We start from the raw sequence: 21,993 nt of genomic DNA, 5'->3' as shown, positions 1-21,993 counted from the left end.
GACAATTAAAAATCCAGTAGCATCACTTAATTTTTTAGGCTGATCGATCACTTTTTACTACAACGGAAGAGAAAAATTTCCACCTTTTAAATTTGAATGATGTTTCTAGAAAAAGCAAAAGCTCACTAAATCTGTGAATTAACTATTAGAGGCATAAAGGTTGATCAAAGCTTAAAGAAGAAGGACATTTGAGACCCAGTGGAAAAGCATACTACTGTCTCCTTAGCATGTTACCATGCATCAGATAGGACCAAAATGGTTAAAACAATAGGAGTATACAGCCAAAAGCTTGCCCAAGCAATCACATGGGTAATGATGCTAACTGCCAGGAAAAAAGTGATTTGCAGTATGTGATGGCTGCATCAGTTGGTGAACTACCCGCTATTATCTAATGGAAGAAAAATATTTATTGAATTTTCCCTCTGTTATTTCAAAGATTATGCATTAAAAAAATTCTGCATGTTTTGCACGTAGGAACTCTTGTGATAAATTATCCTATCCACTGCACTGTAAGAACTGATATTTTGCTGATGTCCAAATAAGAGGTCTTATTGATTGTAGATTTGTCTCAAACAGTTTTGCACTGCTATTCCTTTGAGACCACTGCTTTTAATTGCATAGAGTATTCATCTGAACATAGAGCTGGGAATCCCTCTTCATCTCCAGTCTCAGCATTAACTGTAAATTTTGGACTTTATTTTTAGTTAAATCTTGAAGAACTCACTGAAGAAAACAAGTATTTCACAAAGTTGTAATACTAGTATGAGAGGACTTTTGAACTGCTGAGATAGAGTTAGAAGGAGTGGTAGTTGGCTTTTCAGAAAAATATCAGGATCAAAGACCAATTTAAAAAAACATTGAGTCAAGAAGGGATTCTGAAAGGCAATCAGGAAGTACTTCTGTAGTCAAGAGTCTGGATAAATTCTTCTTCTCTTTATTAGGTGCTTGTCAAAGTTGCAGTGCTTATGGAAAGTACTGTGCTCTGATCACTAGAGACTGCAGCATCCTTTCAAAAATCCAATTTTATGGAAAAAATCAGGAAGAAAGGTAGGTACCCTATTGCATGGTGCCACTGTACATTCCTTCTGCAATTTCAACATCAAAATGTGAAGTTCATATGAAAAATTGCTTTTCTGGATACTTTTATCCACAAAATATAAATATTACATAGTTAGAAATTGCATTTAACACATCAAGTTCATACAAACAATTATCACTTCAGTATCACAGGAAAAAGGCCAGGAAAAATGTCAGAGATCAAGCATTACCACATCTTGATTGCCCATGGCAGTGAAGAAGGAGGGACGGAACTACCTGCTTGAGTTTGCAGGAGGTCCCTCTCCATTGCTGTGGTGCTCAGGCAGGTGACAGCCATCTGACTGCCACCCTCAGCCTTCCTCTAAGGAGTCATTTGGTTTACTCCCAATGGTTTGATGTTCATTGCAGGAGTAATTGGTCTTAAAAGTAATCTGGGGGCTTGGATTAGTCTGGGAGAAGAATAGCTGGAAAAGAATTTTGTAACATGGTAGATTTCAGGTGAGAAGAGCATCCAAAGACATTTGTGTGCTCTCTGAACCAAAGAGGACTAGACTGAGGTTTGGAAGCAGTAAAGGGCTTGGGAAATACAAACACCTTAGTGACAATGGGGGAAAGGGTGTTTAGGCGGCAGGAATGAGGTCTCTGGATTTTAATGGGAAATTCAATAGCTGAAAGATTGACTGTCACTGTATAGGACGTAGAGAGGTTAGAAAAGTGCAACTGGAACTAATAACTGAGTTAGCAATATTTTGTTACCTGGATGTTAAGAAGGTGAATTACACTGAGTTTGAATAAGGCACATGTGATCTTGTATAAGAACCTCACTCTGGTATTATGTTTTGATCCGGTGGGATCCTACCTGCCGTTTTAACATAACTGTGTTATGCAGAGCAGTGTCCATCCCCACAGTTACTTTCTATTTGTCTTCCCAAACAGAGCCAGCATTGGTCAGGAACAAAAGAATTGCTTTGAGACATGAGCTATCACCTGGGTTTCTGTTAAAAAAAATTCTGGGACATCCCATCCCAAAAAATTGTATTCCAAAACCAAAATGCAAAAAAAATGGCAAGAGACAGGTTTTAGATAGCCTTGGTCCAAGTTACAATAATAACGATTAAACTAAATATGTGCCTTAGAATTGTTAATGTTGGAAAATACCCACAAGATCATCGAGTCCAACTCTTAAATGTGATTTTGGAAAATGAAGTGATTTACATTTTCTCTTTTTTCTCTCACTCTCTCCAATACTTGAATCATAATAATGATGATTGGAACAGAAAAGGAAGTGGTTTTTGTTTTTAAATTTTATGGCAGTCACTTAAGTTGCCATAATGACACTGCAGAGAGATTACCTGATTGAGTCTAAGATTTGTGGCATATGATAACTATCTCAACTTTATTATAACTTCTTATAATAAAAGCCATAAACAGACTCAGAACATACACAACAAAGAAAAAGTGGGGACATAATTTTCAGAGTTGGTACTTCATTAAAAGTTGCTCTTTCATTCTCAACTCCTATTTCAATAATTTATCACTTAAAGTGTTATGTGGTCTGCAATTTCTGCTTTGTGATAGATTTTATTAAGTAATTTAATAATGAAATAGCTACAAATTTCAGTTCCATAATCCCAATTTCATTAGTTGCTTTGCCAAGGGACTATTGGTACAGTCAGAGAAAAACAGAGCCCTGCTCTGTTCAACAGTGCCAGGTTGGAAGACCTTCCAGCTCCTGGCAGTGCCTGGAGCAGTGCCAATGCCCCTGTCTCAAGGAGACAGTGAGCTGCCGCTGGGCAAGGGCATTCAGTGGGAGCAAAATGCAGCCTCCCCATGCAGTAGCTCCCACAACCATTGGCATATCTCAGCAAGCATACCATAGAATAGTGTTAATGGAAGGGTAGAGTTTTTTTGTGAATCTGTTTTTGTCTCACTTGCCTGTGACTCAGCTTGCCCTTTCCCCACAGAGGCAGGAGGAGTGGGCTTTTCTGGGAGAACCCATGTCTCTGTTCCCCATCCCTCTGGGCTTTGGGCAGTCTTTGAAATCTGAGGGTAAGCTCTAGACTGGGATATCTTTTGAAGGGAAAATCAAAGCATTAGAAATAGTTTTCACAAATCATTTAACTAAATACTGTATTTGAAGAAAGGTAAACTGTGGAAGGATTATCTTTTTGATATGCTGGCATGATAGTGGGGTGGCTTTTTACACACTTCCAAAGAGCTTTGCCAAACAACTATTTAACCCTCCAAAGTGAAACCCTCCAAACTTCTCTGAGTGTCTTCATATTAGCAATCCATCTGGTTTTGCAGTTCTCTTACAAAGAGCTTGTATACCAATTAAATTATGTTGCACGTTCATCATACATGCACATATGCACCAGGAAATAAAGCTGTACAAATGAATACAACAAAAACTTTCTTGAACAAGTAAATCTTCAGCATTTCTTTCTCCCTCTGTTATTTCTCAGTGTTCATTTGAATACGGACTTTAGAAGACTTGTTTCAGGCATGTCAAATGTAGATGTCCTTTCTCATTAAAGGAAATTATTTTAGATGGTAGTTTTCAGCACTCAGATTCCACTGTTAATTCCTACCTTTTTTTTCTTTTTCTAAGAACAAAGAAAAGACAAGGAAAGGACAAGGAAAGACAGCTTAAAAATCAGGTAACATGATGAGAACAGAATAAAGAGTATTATTAAATAAATAAACCAGCAGTGGACTGAATACATGTTGGGAGAAACATGTTGACATACATTTGCTGGCCGCCCTTCCCTTCTCACCAGTGCTAGGTAGTGCTAGGAAGAGCTGTTCACACAGCTGAGAACTTTCTGAATCCCTGTGTGTGAATGAAATTTTAAAAAATTTAACTGTAGTTACGCAATGACCACTGAATTCTTTGGTTTGCTTGCCATTAAGCACAACAACACAACTAATGCAAAATGTTAACGTGCATCAGCTTCTCTTCAACATAACAGCACTTCAGCTCTGTTAGATATGATGGACCTAAGACAAGGAGCACTGCTTCTTCTTTGACTACAGGTCCCACCAGCAGCCCCTATCATTCACAAACCCGAACTTCCAATGGACAAAACTGAGTTTAAACAAAGCCATAGGTCTGTCAGTACCTTGAGTACATCACCAGGAAATGTCCCCTTGCAGGGATTTCACTGCCTATGCTCAAAGCCTACTCTGATACAATGTGGTTTGGTGACCTGAACCATCCTGATGTGAAAAGCTGTGAGACCTGTCCCTCTTCCCTGGCTGGGGTCTTGCCAGACTGCCCCCCTGCTCGGTGTGGCCGCTACCCCTTCTGCCTCACTGGCACCTGTAGCTCCCACATCACCCGCCCTTGCCAGGGCATGCAGCCCTTGCTGCTCCCTGATTGACAGAGATGTACACAGTCACCTTCCAGAAAGCTTCAAATCTGAGAATACAGCCAATGCTAAAACCAATGTATTCACCCAAATGCACTTGCACTCACCCCCCTGCTCTGTGACAAGTCTCAGAAATAGCCCATAGGTAAAAGGTATATGGAAGAATAAGGAATGGTATTGTAAAGCTATGTTGGGACAAATATGAGGGATTACATCTTTTATAGAGCATTGATCAACTTATAAATCAACTTATAAATCTAGAAACTTATAAAACTAGAATCTCTCACTGCAAGTGAGAGAAGTTCATTTGCCTCTGATTACAGAGTGTACCTGGCCCCGTCACCTGGCTGAGAGAAATCAGTTCGTTTTCTCCTTGCAGTTTGGGGCCACTGCTAAATGATGTTCTGTGGCATTCTCTGCAGAGACCCTGAAGACTGATGGGGTGGTGGAGTCTGAGACTGTTAATTCTGCAGCTGGAGGAAGCCTGTCTGCCAGCCTTACAAAATTATTCTTCTTCCATTAAGCAAGTGGTTCTAGCATCCAGGATAGTCAGCTTGGCAACTTTCAGGGTCACAAGGTTAAAAATGCTTCAAAACCTGAGAAAACATGAGCTCTTTCTGTTTTGAAACCTCTCATTTGAAAGTAATAGTTCTTTGCATTTGTCTGGCTTGCCTCTACAAACAATATGAACTTATAATTAATCAAGAGAGAGGAAATGTCACCTGAGAGCTGCTGAGGAATCTATGATCAGCACTAATACAAATCAATACAGGTTACTTTCCTGATTCATAATGCGTGTGTCAGGTTGCAATTCTCCTGGCTGAAGGCAGCCTGCCTAATATATTTATCTAGTACCTGAATCAGTGCCGAGCTCTTCAGAATTTAAGATTTTCATTTAAAAGCAATAGTGAGTTTTGAAGTTTGTTGAGAGATCTCACATTGCCACTGGTGTGCACAGGTGCTTAAGTGTGTTTGGATATGTGCACTAAGAAAATAGTCCTACTGGTGGTGCTGAATGAGCAGCACTGTTTCCAGCTTGGGATCTGTCACAGTCAGCAGGGACAGTTTTCTGAAAGGTCTATCATTCACATGCTGGTGCATCACTGCACTGTAGCCAGTGAGCCTTAGACACTAGGACAGAGTCCTGCACCTCTCATGAGTCACCCTTCCATTCTTTGCAAATATACCTGGCAAATGCTCTTTTTTTTTCCTTTTTTTTTTTTTTTAATCTGTAAAATCAGTCGGTTTGGGATAGGAACCATCTAAACTGATTTAAGACCTTCCTCCTGTGTTTTGACGAGTTAATACACCAATTTTTCACAGAAGTTCCACAGCTGGATAAATATTTTGTCAGAATCTCTAAGCAGCTCTGAAGAGGACTAGTACTATCTGCAGTGCAAGTGCTAATTTAAGAAAACAAACCCCAAACTATTTTATTTGTTCTGCGGGAAAATCTTGTGTAAGCCTAGAGTAGTTAATATTTTTACTTTACAACCCAAAATCTAAGGCACTAATTAAAAGTATAAATCTTTATTATTTGATTTAAAACCTTTGGTGGACACAACCTGAATCTGAAAATTAAACATATTTTCTTATTTCTTTCTGTCTCTATACATATGCTGTTGTTTTAATTGCTCAATACAGCATTCACACTGCAAAGTCTATCAGACAATATCAATAAATATGCACACAATTAGTGTGAAAAGAAAGGCTTTGTATTGTTTATAGCTTTAAAATTAGTAGTGTTTTACTGCAGCAGAATAAATAATTCTTGCAAATGTTAAAAATCCTGGATATTTTGAGTTTCTATATTGCACTGTTTCAAGCAGTGAAAAATACTTTATATAACTCCAGAAGTACATCAAAGAGACAACATAAACTTGTCCCTTTAGAGGGGAGATAACAAACGGCCCTTTATGTGTTGTCTTGCTGGGAGACTTTGGAGAATTAACAAAATAAAACTCATAATTTATTCCTTGTTTGACAAAGCAGCAGAGGAAATATTAATTTCCTTTGCCATTATTAAAGGCTACCATTTTTCTGCCTCTTAGAGAGAAACAAATACAAAACCTGTTGGGTCTTCTTTACCATGGTATTAATAGATTATTGGAATGCATTCTGATATCTGCTTGCTAAAAAGCTTGTAGCAGAGAAAGAAGTTGCTACTCTTCAGTTGGGGTGGTGCAAATGACCATAGGAAAGTCGTTAGCTGATTTGAGTACTTCAACTTTCTTTCTGGACAACATTTAAAAATATATAGATATTTTTAAAATTTCCAAGTAATAAATGGCATCAACTTAGATGGCTTACAACTTAAAAATGATGGTGATTCCCAGATGAAATATTGCTGCCACTACTGGTATAGAAAATTAATTTGTTCTGCTTGTTTTATATCAGGAGATTTGGTGGTCTTGCCTCAGTTCTGCAGCAAGCCATCATTCTTGCATCTCATTTCGTGTGTGTTTGGTCTCACACCTTTCTGGGGGCTGGGTAAGGTGCCATATGTTCCTTTGACTGTCTCTGGCTGGAGATGACCTTATCTGTCATCTCTGATACCTGTTCTCATCTTTTCTTCTGCCTCCAGCTTCTTCCATTACAAGTATTATAGTTGGGAGTTTTCTATCAAAAATGTCTGCAGGTCACCAACAATGATTCACTGTTAGAACTGTCAAATTATACTTTGCACTATTAAATAACAGGATATGGCATCAATGAAACTGAATCTGATACTGTTTCATTACAATCCTTTTCCATATGGATGGCACTACTTTCAAAGGACTTCCAACAGTCTACTAAACTAAGGGATAAAGATGACCAACTTTACTGTGATCTGCCCAAACTTGTGCCACATAAACTGCAACTTAGAGAATTTATGTAGCTAAACAAGTCTGACTTTGTCAATCAGCTGCTTAGCTGAGATACTCCTTTAGCATATCTGTTCCAGCAAATTGAGAGTATTAAATTGTATATTGCTACCATCAACACAAACAGGTCTATGAAAGATTTTACTCATGTCTTTTTATTTATTTCATTTTTTTTTGTTATCAGGAAATACTCTTTTGTCTCCACGGAAGTTGTGTTGTCTCATATCTTGGTTGCTTTTAAAATACACTCATAGTCTATAATTTTAAATAAATTTTTATCCTAAAGATCAGCATTGCTGTTTTTTTTTTTTTTTTTTTAAAGTTGACATACAGCTGGTTTCTTGCTCCAGAATTGCTAAGTGGAGCTGGGCACCTCCAATCCAACCTGTGCTGTTAGCTTTAACTTTGCAGTGTCTGCCCTTCAGATGTATTTTGACAATCACAGTCCACATTTTGTTCAAGTCAGTTTTCTGGGTTTTGGTGGGGTTTTTTTGTTTGTTTGCTTTTTGTTTTTTTTTTAAATCTAATTACTATTTATCTGCCTGCCTTTTACTTTTCTTCATGCATGGAAGCAAATCCTTTCATGGCATTTCTTTGTTTTCTGTATATTAGGTATTGCCCTTGTTTGTGCTACTGTTGTTAGAGTCACCTCCAGGTCTTCCTGGATTTAGAGCTCTGCCACCTTTCCTCCCTCAGGGCTGTGCTGGTTCTCAGTCCCAGATTTCTTCCTAGAGTGGATAACTTCAGTTGTCTCAGCATGTCATCAAGCTAACCAAGATTTTGGACTATTGAAAGACGGGGAATGAAGTTTTTGTTCACACTTCCAGCCACAATCCAGTCAACTGCAGGAAACTAGAGTAAGTTCATAAAGGCACAAGGCTTCGACAGGTTGCATACTCTCTTATAGTTTCACTTTCCTTTGGTTAAAAGACATCACACACATACATTTCAAATATATGTGTAGCACATTGCTCAAGTCTTTGTAATAAAATTAGTAGTAAACTTATTCTAAGTAAACAGTGCCTGAGGCATGATGTATTAAAGAATTTTTAGTTATTGTAGAAAGTGAGGTGATACTCCAAGAGTTTTTTGTTTGTTGCATTGGGGTTTTTTTCCCACTAACACTGCAGATTCAGATGAAAGTTCTGTTTAAGTATCTTCCTGTTGTGTTTTGTACTGGTGGATCACAGAATAACAAAATTGTTAGGGTTGGAAGGGACCTCTGGAGATCATCATCTAAATATTCAGTTGTCCCAGAGCCTCCAGATACGCCATTCTTCCCATCAAATACTATTCTTGCCTTTTGGTTGTTACCCAGCAGTATTCACCCTGGGCCCTACCCTGCTGCCCTGGCTTGTAGCATCCTCTTCCCATACAGCTCTCTCTGGTGCCACTCAAAGATCACATCCTAGAACTACACTGCTCCAGCTGATGCCCTGGGTAAGTGGGATGACCCATACCAGTGAGTACTTTCATACCAGCACTGTGCCTTGTGTTGGTGGGGTAACCATGGGTAAAACAAAGCTGTGCCTACACTAGGACTTGTTTACCAACAGAGATAATTTGCATTTTACTGGCACCATTTTCAAGTATGTTTTTCTGTATATTGGCAAAATTAGGCTTTTATATCAGTTCAGTAAGCACCCTTACCTAAGCATAGCAAACAGAACTAGTCAAAGTGTGGTTTCCGCTGCCGTAACTAGTTTAGTATGTGCAGTTTTACTCAGAATACTGAGTCAGAGCTCAGATTTTGATTACTGTTTTGCAGAGGATGCATTGCTGGCTATAGCAGCAAAACCTGCTTAAACTAGGGTAGCCAACATTTGTGCACAGTTAATTCTACTATTTGTAATGATTGAAACAAAATTAGAAGTTCTTTCTTGTCATATTACACCTAGTTGTATATACTAAATTTAGGGCTTTTGTGGGTACATTACCCATGAATAATGATGTCTGCTATGGGTGTTTTGTTTATTTTAATGATATGGCAGTAAAAATAAAAATAAGTTGTGCCTAAACTGCTTAATTTCTGTTTCTTGTCTATTAAAAACACAGTGTTGATTAGTTTAGGTTTCTGTCATTCATGGATAAATTAGATTTTTAAAGAAACAATAAAAACAATACGGGGTACATTAGAAAATAATGTTGTTTATATCGCTGCATTTAAAGCCTTCTTTCCCGAATTATGCAAATGGTGCAAGACTCAAAGCAATTGCTAAAAGTCTTTTAAAGAAGACTAATATCTAAATATTTGAGTCAACAAATGATTTTTTTTTTTAAATACTGTGAACATTCTAGGAGACACAGATAGGAATTAGAGTGCTTAGGAATTTTAAAGCACTTCACTGTTCTGAGGAAGAGAGATTTTTCTTTAGATTTGAGTTCTATTTTTAGTGCCTTAAGTGGTATTTTTATTGTCCTAGAGTGGAGGCTACTTATTTTGTTTCAGACATTATTCCATAGCTTGTCTTAGTGCCAGGAAGTGTTACAGGCTTTAATTGATAAATAGGAAAGGATGGCAGTTTGATGGCAGTTTCTGAACTTTCCAAACAGGTAGTTTCATGCCATGCTTCAGCACTTTATTAGAGTAGAGGGAATTAGAGCACTAGGCAGTTTTCTGAATTAAAATCTGAAGCTGTGCTGACAGTATTTTTGATCTGTCACGTGACACTGGAAATTAACGGTGGGTATGGCAAGCGCTCCTAACAAGGGAAACACTCGAGAATTCTTGATGCTAAGCCCATGTTGCCAGGGCTCTGAGTGCACTGACTGGATTTGCAACCTCTTTCCCTACTCCTAGGAGTTTTACCGTCAGTACTCAAGGCCAGCTCAGACATGATGCTGTTCTGTAACCTTGGATCAGGGTGCTGTGAAAACAGCCAAGTTGAAAGAAAGAGCTATGAGAAGCCTTGTCTGGGTCCTCTGCTGTTTTCAAGCTCAGACCCTTGCCTGTGATTCTTACCTGAGCAATGCTGTAGCTAGGCTTAGGGTCCCTGCCTAAGCCTGCTACACTGTAGTAGTGCCCAGACTTGCACCTTGAGGATCCTGACCTTGCCTTGCTGACTGAGCTTCCTATCTGCAGCTTGGACCTGCCCTGTCCCTAGACTCACCTGACAGTCACTGAACTGTCACCAACTCTGGCTGCCATCCCTGGGCCTGCCCCCCTGCCTGTCTGGGGTCCTGCCAGGATGCCCCCTGCTCGGTGTGGACACTGGCCCTGCTGCCTCACTGGCACTTGTTGCTCCCATCTCACCTGCCCTCCAGGTAGCCCAGTCCTTGGTGCTTCCTGACATGGCTTGCTCAAGCAGAAGGTCTTCATTAAACAGTCTTCTTCCTCACAGATGACCTAGACTGAGGAGCTCTGCCAGTCCTGTCAAAGCTGAGCAAGCTGCCCTGAGAGATAGGAGCCCGAGCTTTTTATAATGCTCAAGTTGGACTCAGAATCTTGTTGAATTACTTCAGGAGAAATTTAGCCAGCAGCACTGGACAGTTTAATGTCTTGTTTATAAATCATAATGTTGGAGAGAAAGCATAAAATATGAGCAAGGTTTATTTTGGTTTTAACTGCCATTTTGGTCTCCCAGGAAGCACTGCCCATCAGACCCTAGGTTTTCCATCAGAAAAAGAAAAAGGAAATTCAAAATGTAATCACAATTTTTTTTAATGATTGGGTTTCATATACAAGCTCACTTATGGCATTTAGATTACAAAATTATTTCAATTTATACCCCCCAAACTAAAAGGAAAACATTTAAAAGTGTTTTAATCCCAAGAACTCAAGCACTTTCTAAACATTGCTGAATTGAACTTTGTAGTTTTCCAATAAATTGTGAACTGTTTCTTCCCTAATCCTATAAAAAGAAAATGAACAAAGGCTAGGGTCATTGACTCAAATGATAAATAGCCTTTTATAATTAAGGTATTTGTTTTGGACTTAGTGTCATTCCATGACCATCTAACAAATGTCCATGACATCTAACTGTGCTCCTGTTTAAACGGTGGCACATCCCATTCTCCAGTATTGGTCACAGTTTTCTCATGTCTCCCTTGTTTAGCCTGTCTATCACTTGTTTGGCTGCCCAGTGACTAGTCAGTGTTTTCAGATGAACCCAACCAGGAATTAAGCAGCTGTCAACCACATTAGATTCCTGATCTTGCTGTGAGGCTGTGTGAAATCCCATCCTAAGAAAATATGTGTTGCACTCCCAGTTTTGCTACGCACTTCTTTTATGACCTTTAGCAAATCCCTTAAGCTTTCTCTGTTTCCACTTGTGAAATCGAGATAATTATATTCCCTAGTCTTTTTGTATGAGAAGATTAATTTATTAATATGCATGAGGTGTTCATATCCTACAGTGATGAAAGCTGTAGAAGTTCCTAGATCAACTCTTTTATATGTTTGAGTTTTATTCATTCACAACTACAGAGAGTTCATTCCTGCTAAAAGCCTCAGTAAGCCAGACACCTCCACATCATCTTAATGATAATGAACTGGAGTGCAAAACCAACAGTAATCTTTAGTTTATTGTCATTTTCATGGTGACCATATCCTAAATTCATTCAAGTAATCATACTGGAAATAGTGATTTCTGCAGGTTCCAAGAGGCATTTGTTGTAAAAAGGCTACTGTTGCCAACACATGAATGGCTAGCATGTAAATATTCTAAATGTATGCAAAATTCTGAATTCTGAATGTTTGAAATGTATAATCATTGGTGTGCCATCATTATTTAGGTAATGAGCCACTGGTGCTCATGCTGCTGGAATTAGCAAGAGATTTTTAGCTGGTGATTTTAAAGTTTTGGCTGGTTTGGTAACAAGAGCAAGTTAACTGAAAAATGCTTCACAAGGTTTTCCAGTGTAAATGCTCCATTGTTTCCATCTCACCAGGAGGAAGAACTTTACATTGAGGGTGGCAGAGCACTGGAACAGGCTGCAGGGGGAGGTTGTGAGTCTCCTTCTCTGGAGATATTCAAAATTCACCTGGACGTGTTCCTGTGTCATCTGCTCTAGGTGGTCCTGCCTTGGCAGGTGTGGGATTGGACTGAATGATCTTCAGAGGTACCTTCCAACCCTAACATTTCTGTGATTCTCTATCAAGTAAGATGCTTTTTGTAATGTGAATTGCCAAGAAGATACTCATGTATTCTTTGTGAGCAGAAACTAACCTAAACTGCAAGCTTTGGCGAAAGCAAGCATCCTAGTGACAATAATGGGCATGTTACCTATTTAACTATGCTTTCACCAGAGGAGAAAGGGAGGTTGAAAGCATTTAGCCTGCTCCCATCAGCACCAGCTGCTGTTGTGTCAGCCTTCATATCTCATGATGTTGTTTAAAGACAGCTGTCCCTCGCTGCTACCAAATTAGAGGCTTTTGGATCTTACCTACATAATCGGAGAGAGCTGTGCTACAGTATGTGATGGTCATAAATGAAATCTTAGACTATTTTTGGGGGGAGAGCATGGTTTTAGTTCACTCATTTCTCTGAGGTTGAAGTGATGGTAGAGAGAATAGTTCCTTCTTTCTCTGATTTAGTCTACGCTAGGATATACTGCTGTTTAGGTTTTATCTGCTGCCTTTCTATTCAGAAAAAAATGGAGTTTGGTTGTCCCTTGTCTATGCTACTGGCGTATGTACCATTGCTTATAAAATCATGTTATTCTTGCCTAAGTCCTCCAAAACTAAAACGGAGTCTGAGTTATTTTGCTCTAAACACTTTTTTTCCCCATCTGCTGGGAATTTTTGAAAGGTCTGAGCATGGCTTAACTCTTCTCCCATGGTGGCCTACATGATTTTAAATATTGCCAGTTTTGATTGTAGCCTGGCTATGTAAAGCTTTTATTCAGTCACCAAAAGGTTGATTCCAAAGTGGACTCAGTGACCCAGACAATCTCATGGAGTCCTATGTCTTCAAGCTCAAAAATGCCAAACCACGTTCAGAGGGGACCATTCTGAGCTGTCATCAATTCGAAGAACAGTGATTTTTACGTGATTTCTATCCATTCCTCTGGGATCTCCAAAATCGGCGGGTTGCTATTTTTCCCGGTGTCCGGAAAGCCTTGCGGGAGCAGCGCGTAGCGGGCGCGGCCGAGTGCGGCGCTGCGGGTCCTTCCCCGCCGCCTGCAGCAGGGGGCGGGCGGCCCCACGCACCGGCCCCGCTCGGGGCCCGCACCGGCGCTGGGGCGCTCGGACCTCTCCTGCGTGGTACCCGGCATGCACGGAACACTTCCCGCGGGCCTATCTGTTTATAAAATTGCCATCCTGGAAGGTTCTTCTGTCAAAACTGCTCATTTCGACAAATTGCAGAGTGCAGGTGCACCTAGAAATTCCCAAAGCTGTAGTGCTTACTTCGACAAACTGGGACAATAATAGGGACAAAAATAACTCTAATGGTATCAGATGTTAACCAGAAGTTTAAATAGTCATATGGCAGCAGCATCACAGAAATTCATGGCTCAGGAACTAACCACCTCCTACCCTCCCTGCCACCATTCTCAACAACTGAGTACAGATGGAGAAATTGGCTGTGTTCCATCAATAGTGAGTAACCCATTTTCTGTGCTGATTGATTTGGCCTGTGCTGTTGCTCTCTAACTTACCTCCCCCCCCCATGCTATTGCTGGCAGAAAGGTCTTGGCATTAAACTAAATACTGAATGACAATTTAATATTTCCTCTTTCAAGTCTTGCTGACCTTTAGTTTTGTGGCAAATAATTTCTAATTTGAGTATAGGAAAATATTTCAATCACCTAGCTTTTAAAAATGAGATTGAGAGGAATCATTGGTTTAGCACAAAAATGTGTGGGTTTTTTTTTCTACTACTAGAAGCCTTTGTTGCTTGTGAGAAAACGGTGCAGTGCACAGATGATTCCATATTTGCAAGTTGTCGATACACCTTCTGATGAAACATTAAGAAGTGGCTGGGATGACTTCTTCCTTCAGCTTTCTCAGCAACACAACAAAAGAAAAATAACTTGCTTTTTTTGAATAACCTTCAATTAACTGAAAGTCTTTGCTGAATAAGCCACATTAAAAAAATTTAGTTAGTAGAAGAGGATTATCCCGAACTGAACTAGGACTGAATAAAGTATCCAACAGGTGTTGTTACATGTATCTTAGTGTGAATTTAAATCACATTACATCATACTACCTCACAATTTAAGAGGTTCAGTTCTTTTAATCTCAGTTCTGACTTCGAAAGCTTTCCTCTTCACATGCTGTATTAGTTCCAACTACCTTAAATTCATGCTGTAGTGGGAAGTGAGATTGTGAAATATATGGAAATCTTTTACTACCACTATTTCTTCCAGATCTCCATAGATCTTAAAATACAAAGCATTCAGAGTAGGAGTGAGACTGTAGACTACTAGCTATTTTCTGTTACTTCATAGTAAGTAAAATCCTGCTGATATCACAAACACTTGACACAACTAAAAGGATAGAAAAAAAAATGTATTAACAGCAGAGTTTCATCTAACACAGAGGCTTTTTTAACCTGACCTTGTATAATGGGAAGCATTAGAGAAGTTTAATTATGATTCTTATTTATTTATATAACTTGTTTCTGGTTAGCCAAGAGGAGCATTCTCAAAAGTACTCAGTCCTCGGTGGCATGAGCTGAGGCAGTGTCTGCACTGAGATGACATGGTGCAGTTCTGCTACTCTCTCATGAAAGGGACACTCATGTCATACGGTGATTTAACCACTTTCTTTACGTCCCCAAATTTTAAATACAAGTCATCTTGCGACAGCAGCGCTCTCGGCAGTGACACTTGTGAGCTGTGCTCCAGAGAAGTCTGTGTGCTTCTGTTACCGGCCTAACAGGTGCAGCATCCCCGCCACGGGACGAGGCTTCCCTGCAGAGCTTCCCGGCCCCGCGCTCGGTCCTGGCGGATCCCGCAGTCCGCCGGCAGGGCCGTGGCCTGCACACGCTCAGCCCGCAGCCCTACACAGGACTTCACAGTGCTTCCAGCCGCGGAGAGCATCCCAGGGAGCCGCGGGATGAGCGGGGAAGGACGATGGGCAGGGATGCCGCCAGCAGGCGGACAGGTAAGGAGGCGCGGGGGGAAGGCGGCGATCCCGGGGGGCCCGTGGCCGCTCCTGGGGGGGCGCCTCTGCCGGAGCGGCTCCGCTTCTGCCGCGGGCGAGGCGCGTCCGGGGGCAGGGCCGCGCCCTGCCGGCACCGCACCGGCACCGCCGGGCCCAGGCACCGGGCTGGGGCTCCGTCTCCCCGCAGCGGCGCGGGGCGAGCGGCCGGGGCCGGCGGCGGCGCCCGCCTCTGCCTCCTCCCCCTCGGTGCCCTGCCTCCTCCCTCCGCCGGGCGGGCGGCCGGCTGCGCGGGCAGGGCGGGCGGCAGGCAGAGCGCGGCCGAAAGGTGTTGCTGGAGGGGAAGTTTGGAGAAGGTCGCCGGGTGCCTGGGCGCTCCGGCAGCATCATGGCGGAGCAGGGCGAGTCGCCGGTCCACGTCCAGCAGCCCCAGCCGGCGGCCGCTCCCGCCGCCCCGGCCGCCGGCTGGCCCATCTGCAGGGACGCCTACGAGCTGCAGGAGGTGATCGGTCAGTGGAGCGGGGGCGCGGCGGGGCGGAGGCGGGGAAGGCAGGCAGGGATGCCGTGGCGGCCGGCCGGCCCCGGGCCTACCGGCGCTCGCTCTCCCGCAGGCTGGGCTCGCTCACTGCGGTGGACGCGCCCGGCACTGCAGCGGCGGCGCCGGCTGCTGCTGCTGCAAACTTTATCCGCCCGGCAGCGGGCGGGCGGCCCCGGGGGGCGGCGGCTCCTTCTAGAACGCGCCGCGCCCCGCCCGGTGCGGCTCGGTGGTAGTGCCGGTGCTGCCCCGCGGTGCAGCGGCACCCGCCGCTAGAGCCCTGACCTGCTGGTCGCACTGGGACCCCGGCAACTCCGCGGATGCGCTCTCTGTGCTTTGTGTGCCTGCGTGTGTGCTTGCCGTGGATGCGCACATGTGCGTGCATCCGCTTAGATTACTCTGCATTTTTCCGATGCTTTCATGGGGGAGGTAAATCTCACCCATAGATCTGCTACTCACGTGATGACTTTCTCTTAATCCATATATATGTATCCTCTTCTCCCTCACTGTTTAATCTCGCTCCCATCTCCTTGTGTCCCTCGGCCCCGTCCCCGGCGATGGCACGTAAGGCCAGCGGGGGGATTACACTTCGCGTTGACCCCAGCCAACCTGCTTCTGACCCGGTTTGCCGTGTGAGGTTTAACCTGTCTGCTGCCCCCCTCCCATGTACCTATAGGAAGAGGACTTTCTGGTTGTGTGCTTCAGCGCTTCGTTCACGTGTCCAACTAACGCAGATCAGATGTGTTCAGTCTCCATTCCCTTTATTTGGATTAGATTATTTTGAATTTTACTTTGTGTAAGGGTAACTGTCGTTAACAGTATGTGTGATGGAAAGTTTTTCATCTCTCGGCCTATATGTTGCTTGTTGCTAATGAACTACTTTGGGATAACTTGGTTTTATTTATATGCAACATTTTAAACTTCCAGCAAATACTACAGATGACAAAGGCCAACTCTAAGACTGCTGTTTCTTAGGAATGAGGCCACTTAAGTGAAAAAAGTCCAGGAGTCTTACCTGCTGATGCTGTTGATTATCTTCAGTATTATACACCAATTGCTAACTCTTACCAGGGTGATGACAAACAGAACTACATGTTATTGATCTGGGTTGGAAGTTGTGTGTGCTCAGCTTTGTCATTAAGCATTTTATTTTCCACTGGCAGAAACAAAATAGTTGAGGAAAGTACTTCTTCCTTAGAATGAGATGGCTTTCTGTTGACCCAGGTGGTGCTTTTGTGGTTCTGTTTGCATTTCCTAGGCTGTGAATAGGGACTAAGGAGGGATGAAGGTTCAGATGTTCAGGTCCCTGGAGGTGCCTGACTTGGACCAGTCTGGTGCTGTGTTGAACAGGTGCTGCCTGTGGAGGCCCCCCCGGGGTATGGGTTTACTGGACTTTGTCTTTCTCACTCTGGGGAATGGATCAGTTAGCCAAGTGGAAGCAGTTCTACTAGCATAAAGATGTATCTTTGCTGAGGAGTAAATCCCTCTTCTAAGGTAAAAAAGACCTCAAAGGTATTGGATTAGTCCTTGTCTAGGGTATAACATGAGCCATATGAGTTATTTAAATAGTAGTTGTTTTTCTGTTGCAATACCTGTAGAATGCCTCTGTGAGAGTTTCCTTTGGAAACTCCTTTCCTTCTTTCCACTTAAAAAGCTTGTATCTTTTGATATGTAAAATGTATTTCTAAATGTTTATATGTAAGAATACACCCATTAAACAGGTGGATGCTAAATCTGTAGATAAACTTTATTGCTAGTTACCTTAAGGGTGCTATTAAATGTTGATATAATTTTTTTAACTGACTGCCTAGGGAGGAAATTGAAGTCAGGGTATATTGAATCAGATTCTTGGACACAATGAACTTGCCTGCCTTAACTTTCACTAAGTTTAGGTTGCTTACATGACTTTATTTCAAACTCATGGAGATTTATTTTGTACCAGTTGACTTAAAATTTTATGCTTAGTCAAATACGTCTTTTTTCATTAACACCTTGTATTTGTTCTCTTAATTTACAGGAGACTTGTTATGAGATTACATTCAGAATTAATACCATCAAAAATAGTAAAAAACCAACCAAACATGCCCCACCCCACTTTCTCCAAATAACCCCAAACCAACACCCCTATAAATGCTATGCATTTGACCAAGTGCAGACATAATTTTAGAGCTATTGGAGAATGCTGTTCGTTTTAATGAACCTGGTGAGGGACTCTTAAAGCATCTCTTTTATATCTGATGGAGGAGGGAATGACATAGTCTTACCGTCGTCCACCGGTAGCTCTTTGTATGGGCTGTGCCAGGGTTGAGTGCATGGTGAACATGAATAGTTACCACTTGCTGAAACAGAGCCAGTCACCTCTGGAAAGCACTCATACCTCTCCCTGAGGAGCTGGGTAGTGCCTTCAGGGAGGAGTTCAGTTACAACAGCCCTTTGCCAGTCAAATGAGAAAAATAACAATATATTGAAGCGCCTTTGTGGGCTTTGCAGGAGGAAAGGTGTGCACGGTGATACACCATGATGGTTTGTCACAAAGCTTCCGAACAGAACAGGCTTTAGATTCTCTGGTAACTAAGCACAGGTGCAGAATGGCCTTTTTTAGGGGGCATTAAAAAGTTTTGGTGGGGATTATAAAATGAAAGTAATTGTTAGTCATATGGGCATCCATCCCTTTGATTTAGCAGGTCAGAGAAGTTCTGTTCTTTTTCTCTGTGAGAATGTGAACTTTTCTTATTGCTCATCCATGTCTAGCCACATGCTATTTTGAAAACCAAGGCCACGTGATACGGATTTCCAATGATAAAGCTTTTTTGTCTGTTGTATCCTTCATGATGGCTGGGATATTCAAGGGCCTGTTGAAGAGAAAATGCTAGCTTTAAGGAGGGCTTCTTATGAGATGTTATTTGCTTTATTTTCGAGGTGGCTAACTAGTTCTCTGTAAACTCTTGGTGTGCAGTTTCATGATACATTTATTCTGCTCTAACGGGCAGCTGCTGAAAGAATCTCATTGATCTGACAGCGAACTAGTTCTTCTGCTGGGTCAGTTTTCTGTTGGATCAGATTCCCTGTTTGACTTGCTGCATGACTGCGTGATTGATAGGTCTGATGCAAGGAAGAGGCTCTTCCTATTAATGCCTATATACTAATCTTTTCTGGAGCAGGAAAAAAGCATTCTGATTGCTATCTGTAAATATATAGAGTGGAAAGGTAAGAGGAAATTTTCACATTAATTGAGATTGATACAGGCTGTCCGTAAACAGACGCATTTGGAAGTTAGAAGGGGATTCCTAACTGTTAGGACAGGAGAATCCAACCAACCTTCCGGCAGTAGTTACAGAGATAAGAACTGTAATTGCTATTAAGGTAGAGCCAGATTTAATTTAGTGAGGACCTGGGAGATCTCTTTCTAAGATTTTAATGCATTAAGTTAAAATGCACAGTGGAATTTTTTTTTTTTTAAGATGAATATAACTTGGATTAAAAAAAAGCAGCTAATAAAAGCAATACTTTGAGAGGTGTTCTTATGCAGTTTGGGTTTATAACCAAATATTCAGAATAAAATAACTGAAATAGATTTCTCTGGATTTATGTCGTGTACATATGAGAGTTTTTTTCCACAGAAGCAATATAAATCTTCACAAAACAAACATTTAAATCATAATTAACATAAGAAATTGAATAGTATTAAAATTGTCTGTATTTTTCACATTGTAATGAGCCTTACATCACCTGGATGAGACAAAGCAGCATTAAATCTTGGTTGGGATTTTTGTTTTATTTTGGGTGGGTTTTTTATTAATTTCTGTTTTGGTTTTAAAAGGTTTTCTTAAACTGATATGATCAAGCGGCTTTCACTTGTGTTTGGAAAATGACTTCGGACTTGATGCTCCTCTGCTGGATGTAATTTAATGTTTGTCATCTTGCATTGATAGTTGTGGAAGGTCGATTCTATTATGGAAAAGCAGTGGGTTATCCTGTGATTAGGTTGGGTGCTAGTTTTCATTATAAAATTGTATTTTTCTCTCTTATACTGCAACTAACTTGGAAAATTAATTTGGCTAGGAAACAACCAGAATTAGATCGAAAATAAAGGGTTACTTTTACGAGATGGATTTTCTCTATTGACTGCAACTCATTAAAAATGTTACCCTAGTTGAACTTGTGCATTTGTCTAGTTTTGCCTTTCCAACTTTGAGCTCAAAAATATCTTGTGGTTTGTTGCCTCATAAGGCACAGTGTTGCTAAGTCAAATGTGTTGGGATTTTGAGTAGAACAAGTTACCATTTGAGACTGTTCTGCCGATTTTATGGTTCTTACTGTAAGCAGCCTGTGAACCACTCTCAGTTAATGGCTCTGGGGTCTTTGTTGGTCTTTCTATGGTATGTTATTTACTTTTTCTTTCTCCCCTGCTGCATACATTGCTAATGGCTCTTTGTCTGATGGAGAATAGACTCTCCTATATTTTTTGTAATCAGAGATCGTTGACTCTGTAGAGAGGTCTCTGGTTATGATTCTCAGGAACCTATGTTCATGTTTGTAATGCTGTATGCTGTTTTGAAAAGCCTCTCTATAGTTAGAGGTCACGTTACAGGTCTGTGGTGTTCTGTTAATCAGATGCTTGTGTCTCATTCACTTTCCAAAATTTCTTATCCCTGTGCTTAATCAGATTTATTTTTTTTTTAACAATAGAAGAGCTTTCTTTCAGTAGTTTTTATGTATATGCTGTAAATTAAATCAAACTGTGCTTAGTGAAATACCACACTGGAGCAACTAAAGCTATGGTAAAACCTGATAGTTGCTCTTGCCAAACCTCTGGAATTCTTGCATGAGAAGCTGCATAATTTGATAAGTAAGACTTAATGCTACTTAAGGTCTTTTACTAAAATTTTTTGTAAAAAGAAGTGTGTATATGCCTTAATTCTGCTCCAAAGCAAATTCTATTCCTTACCAATAAGTCTTAAAAGTTGCTATAGCAGCCCAAGCATATCGTATATGCACGTATTAAATACAGCCTTCATAACATTAATCGTAACTTAATACAACTGTAGCTTGACAGGAAGGGTTTAATTTTGTAAATGAAATTTTACATTTTGGGGAATAATTGGTCAAGATTTTCTGTTTGCTAATAACCATTTGTTTAAACTCTGGAAATATTAGATCCCCGTATAGTATCCTAATAAGGAGTGGCATTTAATTCAGTTGCCAGGGTAAAGGTGGTCATGGTGCAATTTAAAAATACCTTGTAGAAAACTCACGGTGCTGTGCTGCTAATGAGGCTGTGCAGAGCTTGTAGTTAATTATTTGCCTTGTCTCCACACGATAGTAATAGTGTTGGGGAAGGAACCCCCATCTTGGCTTTTTTTTTTTAAATGGAAATCAACTTTCTGCATTAGAAATACATGTCTTGGAGACAAGGCTGTCGTTTTCAGTGCTTCAAAGAAGTTAGACTTTAAGTGATTCAATAATCAAACTTTGTTACATAGTTTAGTGACTTTAAAAAAAAAATTAACTCACGCAATTGGATTTCAGACTTGTCAGAAAGATTAATTATAGTACATGAAAATAGAGAAAAAAAGGCAGCAAAACGTTCTTTGGGTTTCTCTTGATTGCAAGTAACCACCATATAAAGCTTGTTTTAAAGTTACTGTAACTGGAAGGGTAAAGGAACATGTATCAACACATCAGACAGTTGACTGGTGCTATGTAATGATAATGTATAGAAAATATGCTTTCCTGCTCTTGGGATCTGTGTACTTCCCTCCAGTCCCCATGCTTTCTCCTTCCTCTCCATCCAAGTTCTTCCTACAGATAAGGTCCAGTACCTCTAGGACCGGGAAAGTCTTGGCTCAACAAGAGTTGCTTGAGTGCTAGAAGAGGAGTAGTTCTGCTGGTGAGCATGTGGGAATTTGAAGGGATTGCATAATTTTGACTCTTGCTAAGTGTTACAACAGCAAGGCTTTGCATCTTCAAAGTGGAACCACTTCTTGTAACCAGGGTTGTCTTTCAATAGCAGGGGCAAAGTTCAGACCTGGGAGAGCTATTTTAGGTTGGGTCGTAGCTTGCTCTGAAACAACTTTAGAACTGATTTACTTTTTTTTCTTTCAGCAAATAACCACTTTCTCTTAGGTCCAAGACCAG

General features: G+C 41.1%; 1 protein-coding gene across 2 annotated transcripts in view; it reads left to right on the top strand.

The window, feature by feature from the left end:
• The first annotated feature begins 15,053 nt into the window (after positions 1 to 15,053).
• The window catches only part of STK39 (serine/threonine kinase 39), a 79,951-nt gene continuing 73,011 nt past the window's right edge, over positions 15,054 to 21,993 (top strand). Inside the window, exon 1 of one of the 2 annotated variants that reach the window (XM_027733703.2) lies at positions 15,054 to 15,323. In XM_027733703.2, coding sequence (XP_027589504.1) covers positions 15,293 to 15,323 — 31 coding nt within the window. In that variant the 5' untranslated portion in view covers positions 15,054 to 15,292. Of the gene's footprint in view, positions 15,324 to 15,577; positions 15,830 to 21,993 lie in introns of those variants that run through there. The other variant, XM_039387961.1, reaches the window with a different exon arrangement.

The sequence above is a fragment of the Pipra filicauda genome, unplaced genomic scaffold, assembly GCF_003945595.2.
Source record: "Pipra filicauda isolate LSUMZ 115617 unplaced genomic scaffold, ASM394559v2 scaffold5_size6683894_pilon, whole genome shotgun sequence".
Lineage (NCBI taxonomy): Eukaryota > Metazoa > Chordata > Aves > Passeriformes > Pipridae > Pipra > Pipra filicauda.
This window is presented reverse-complemented; position numbering and strand designations above follow the sequence as displayed.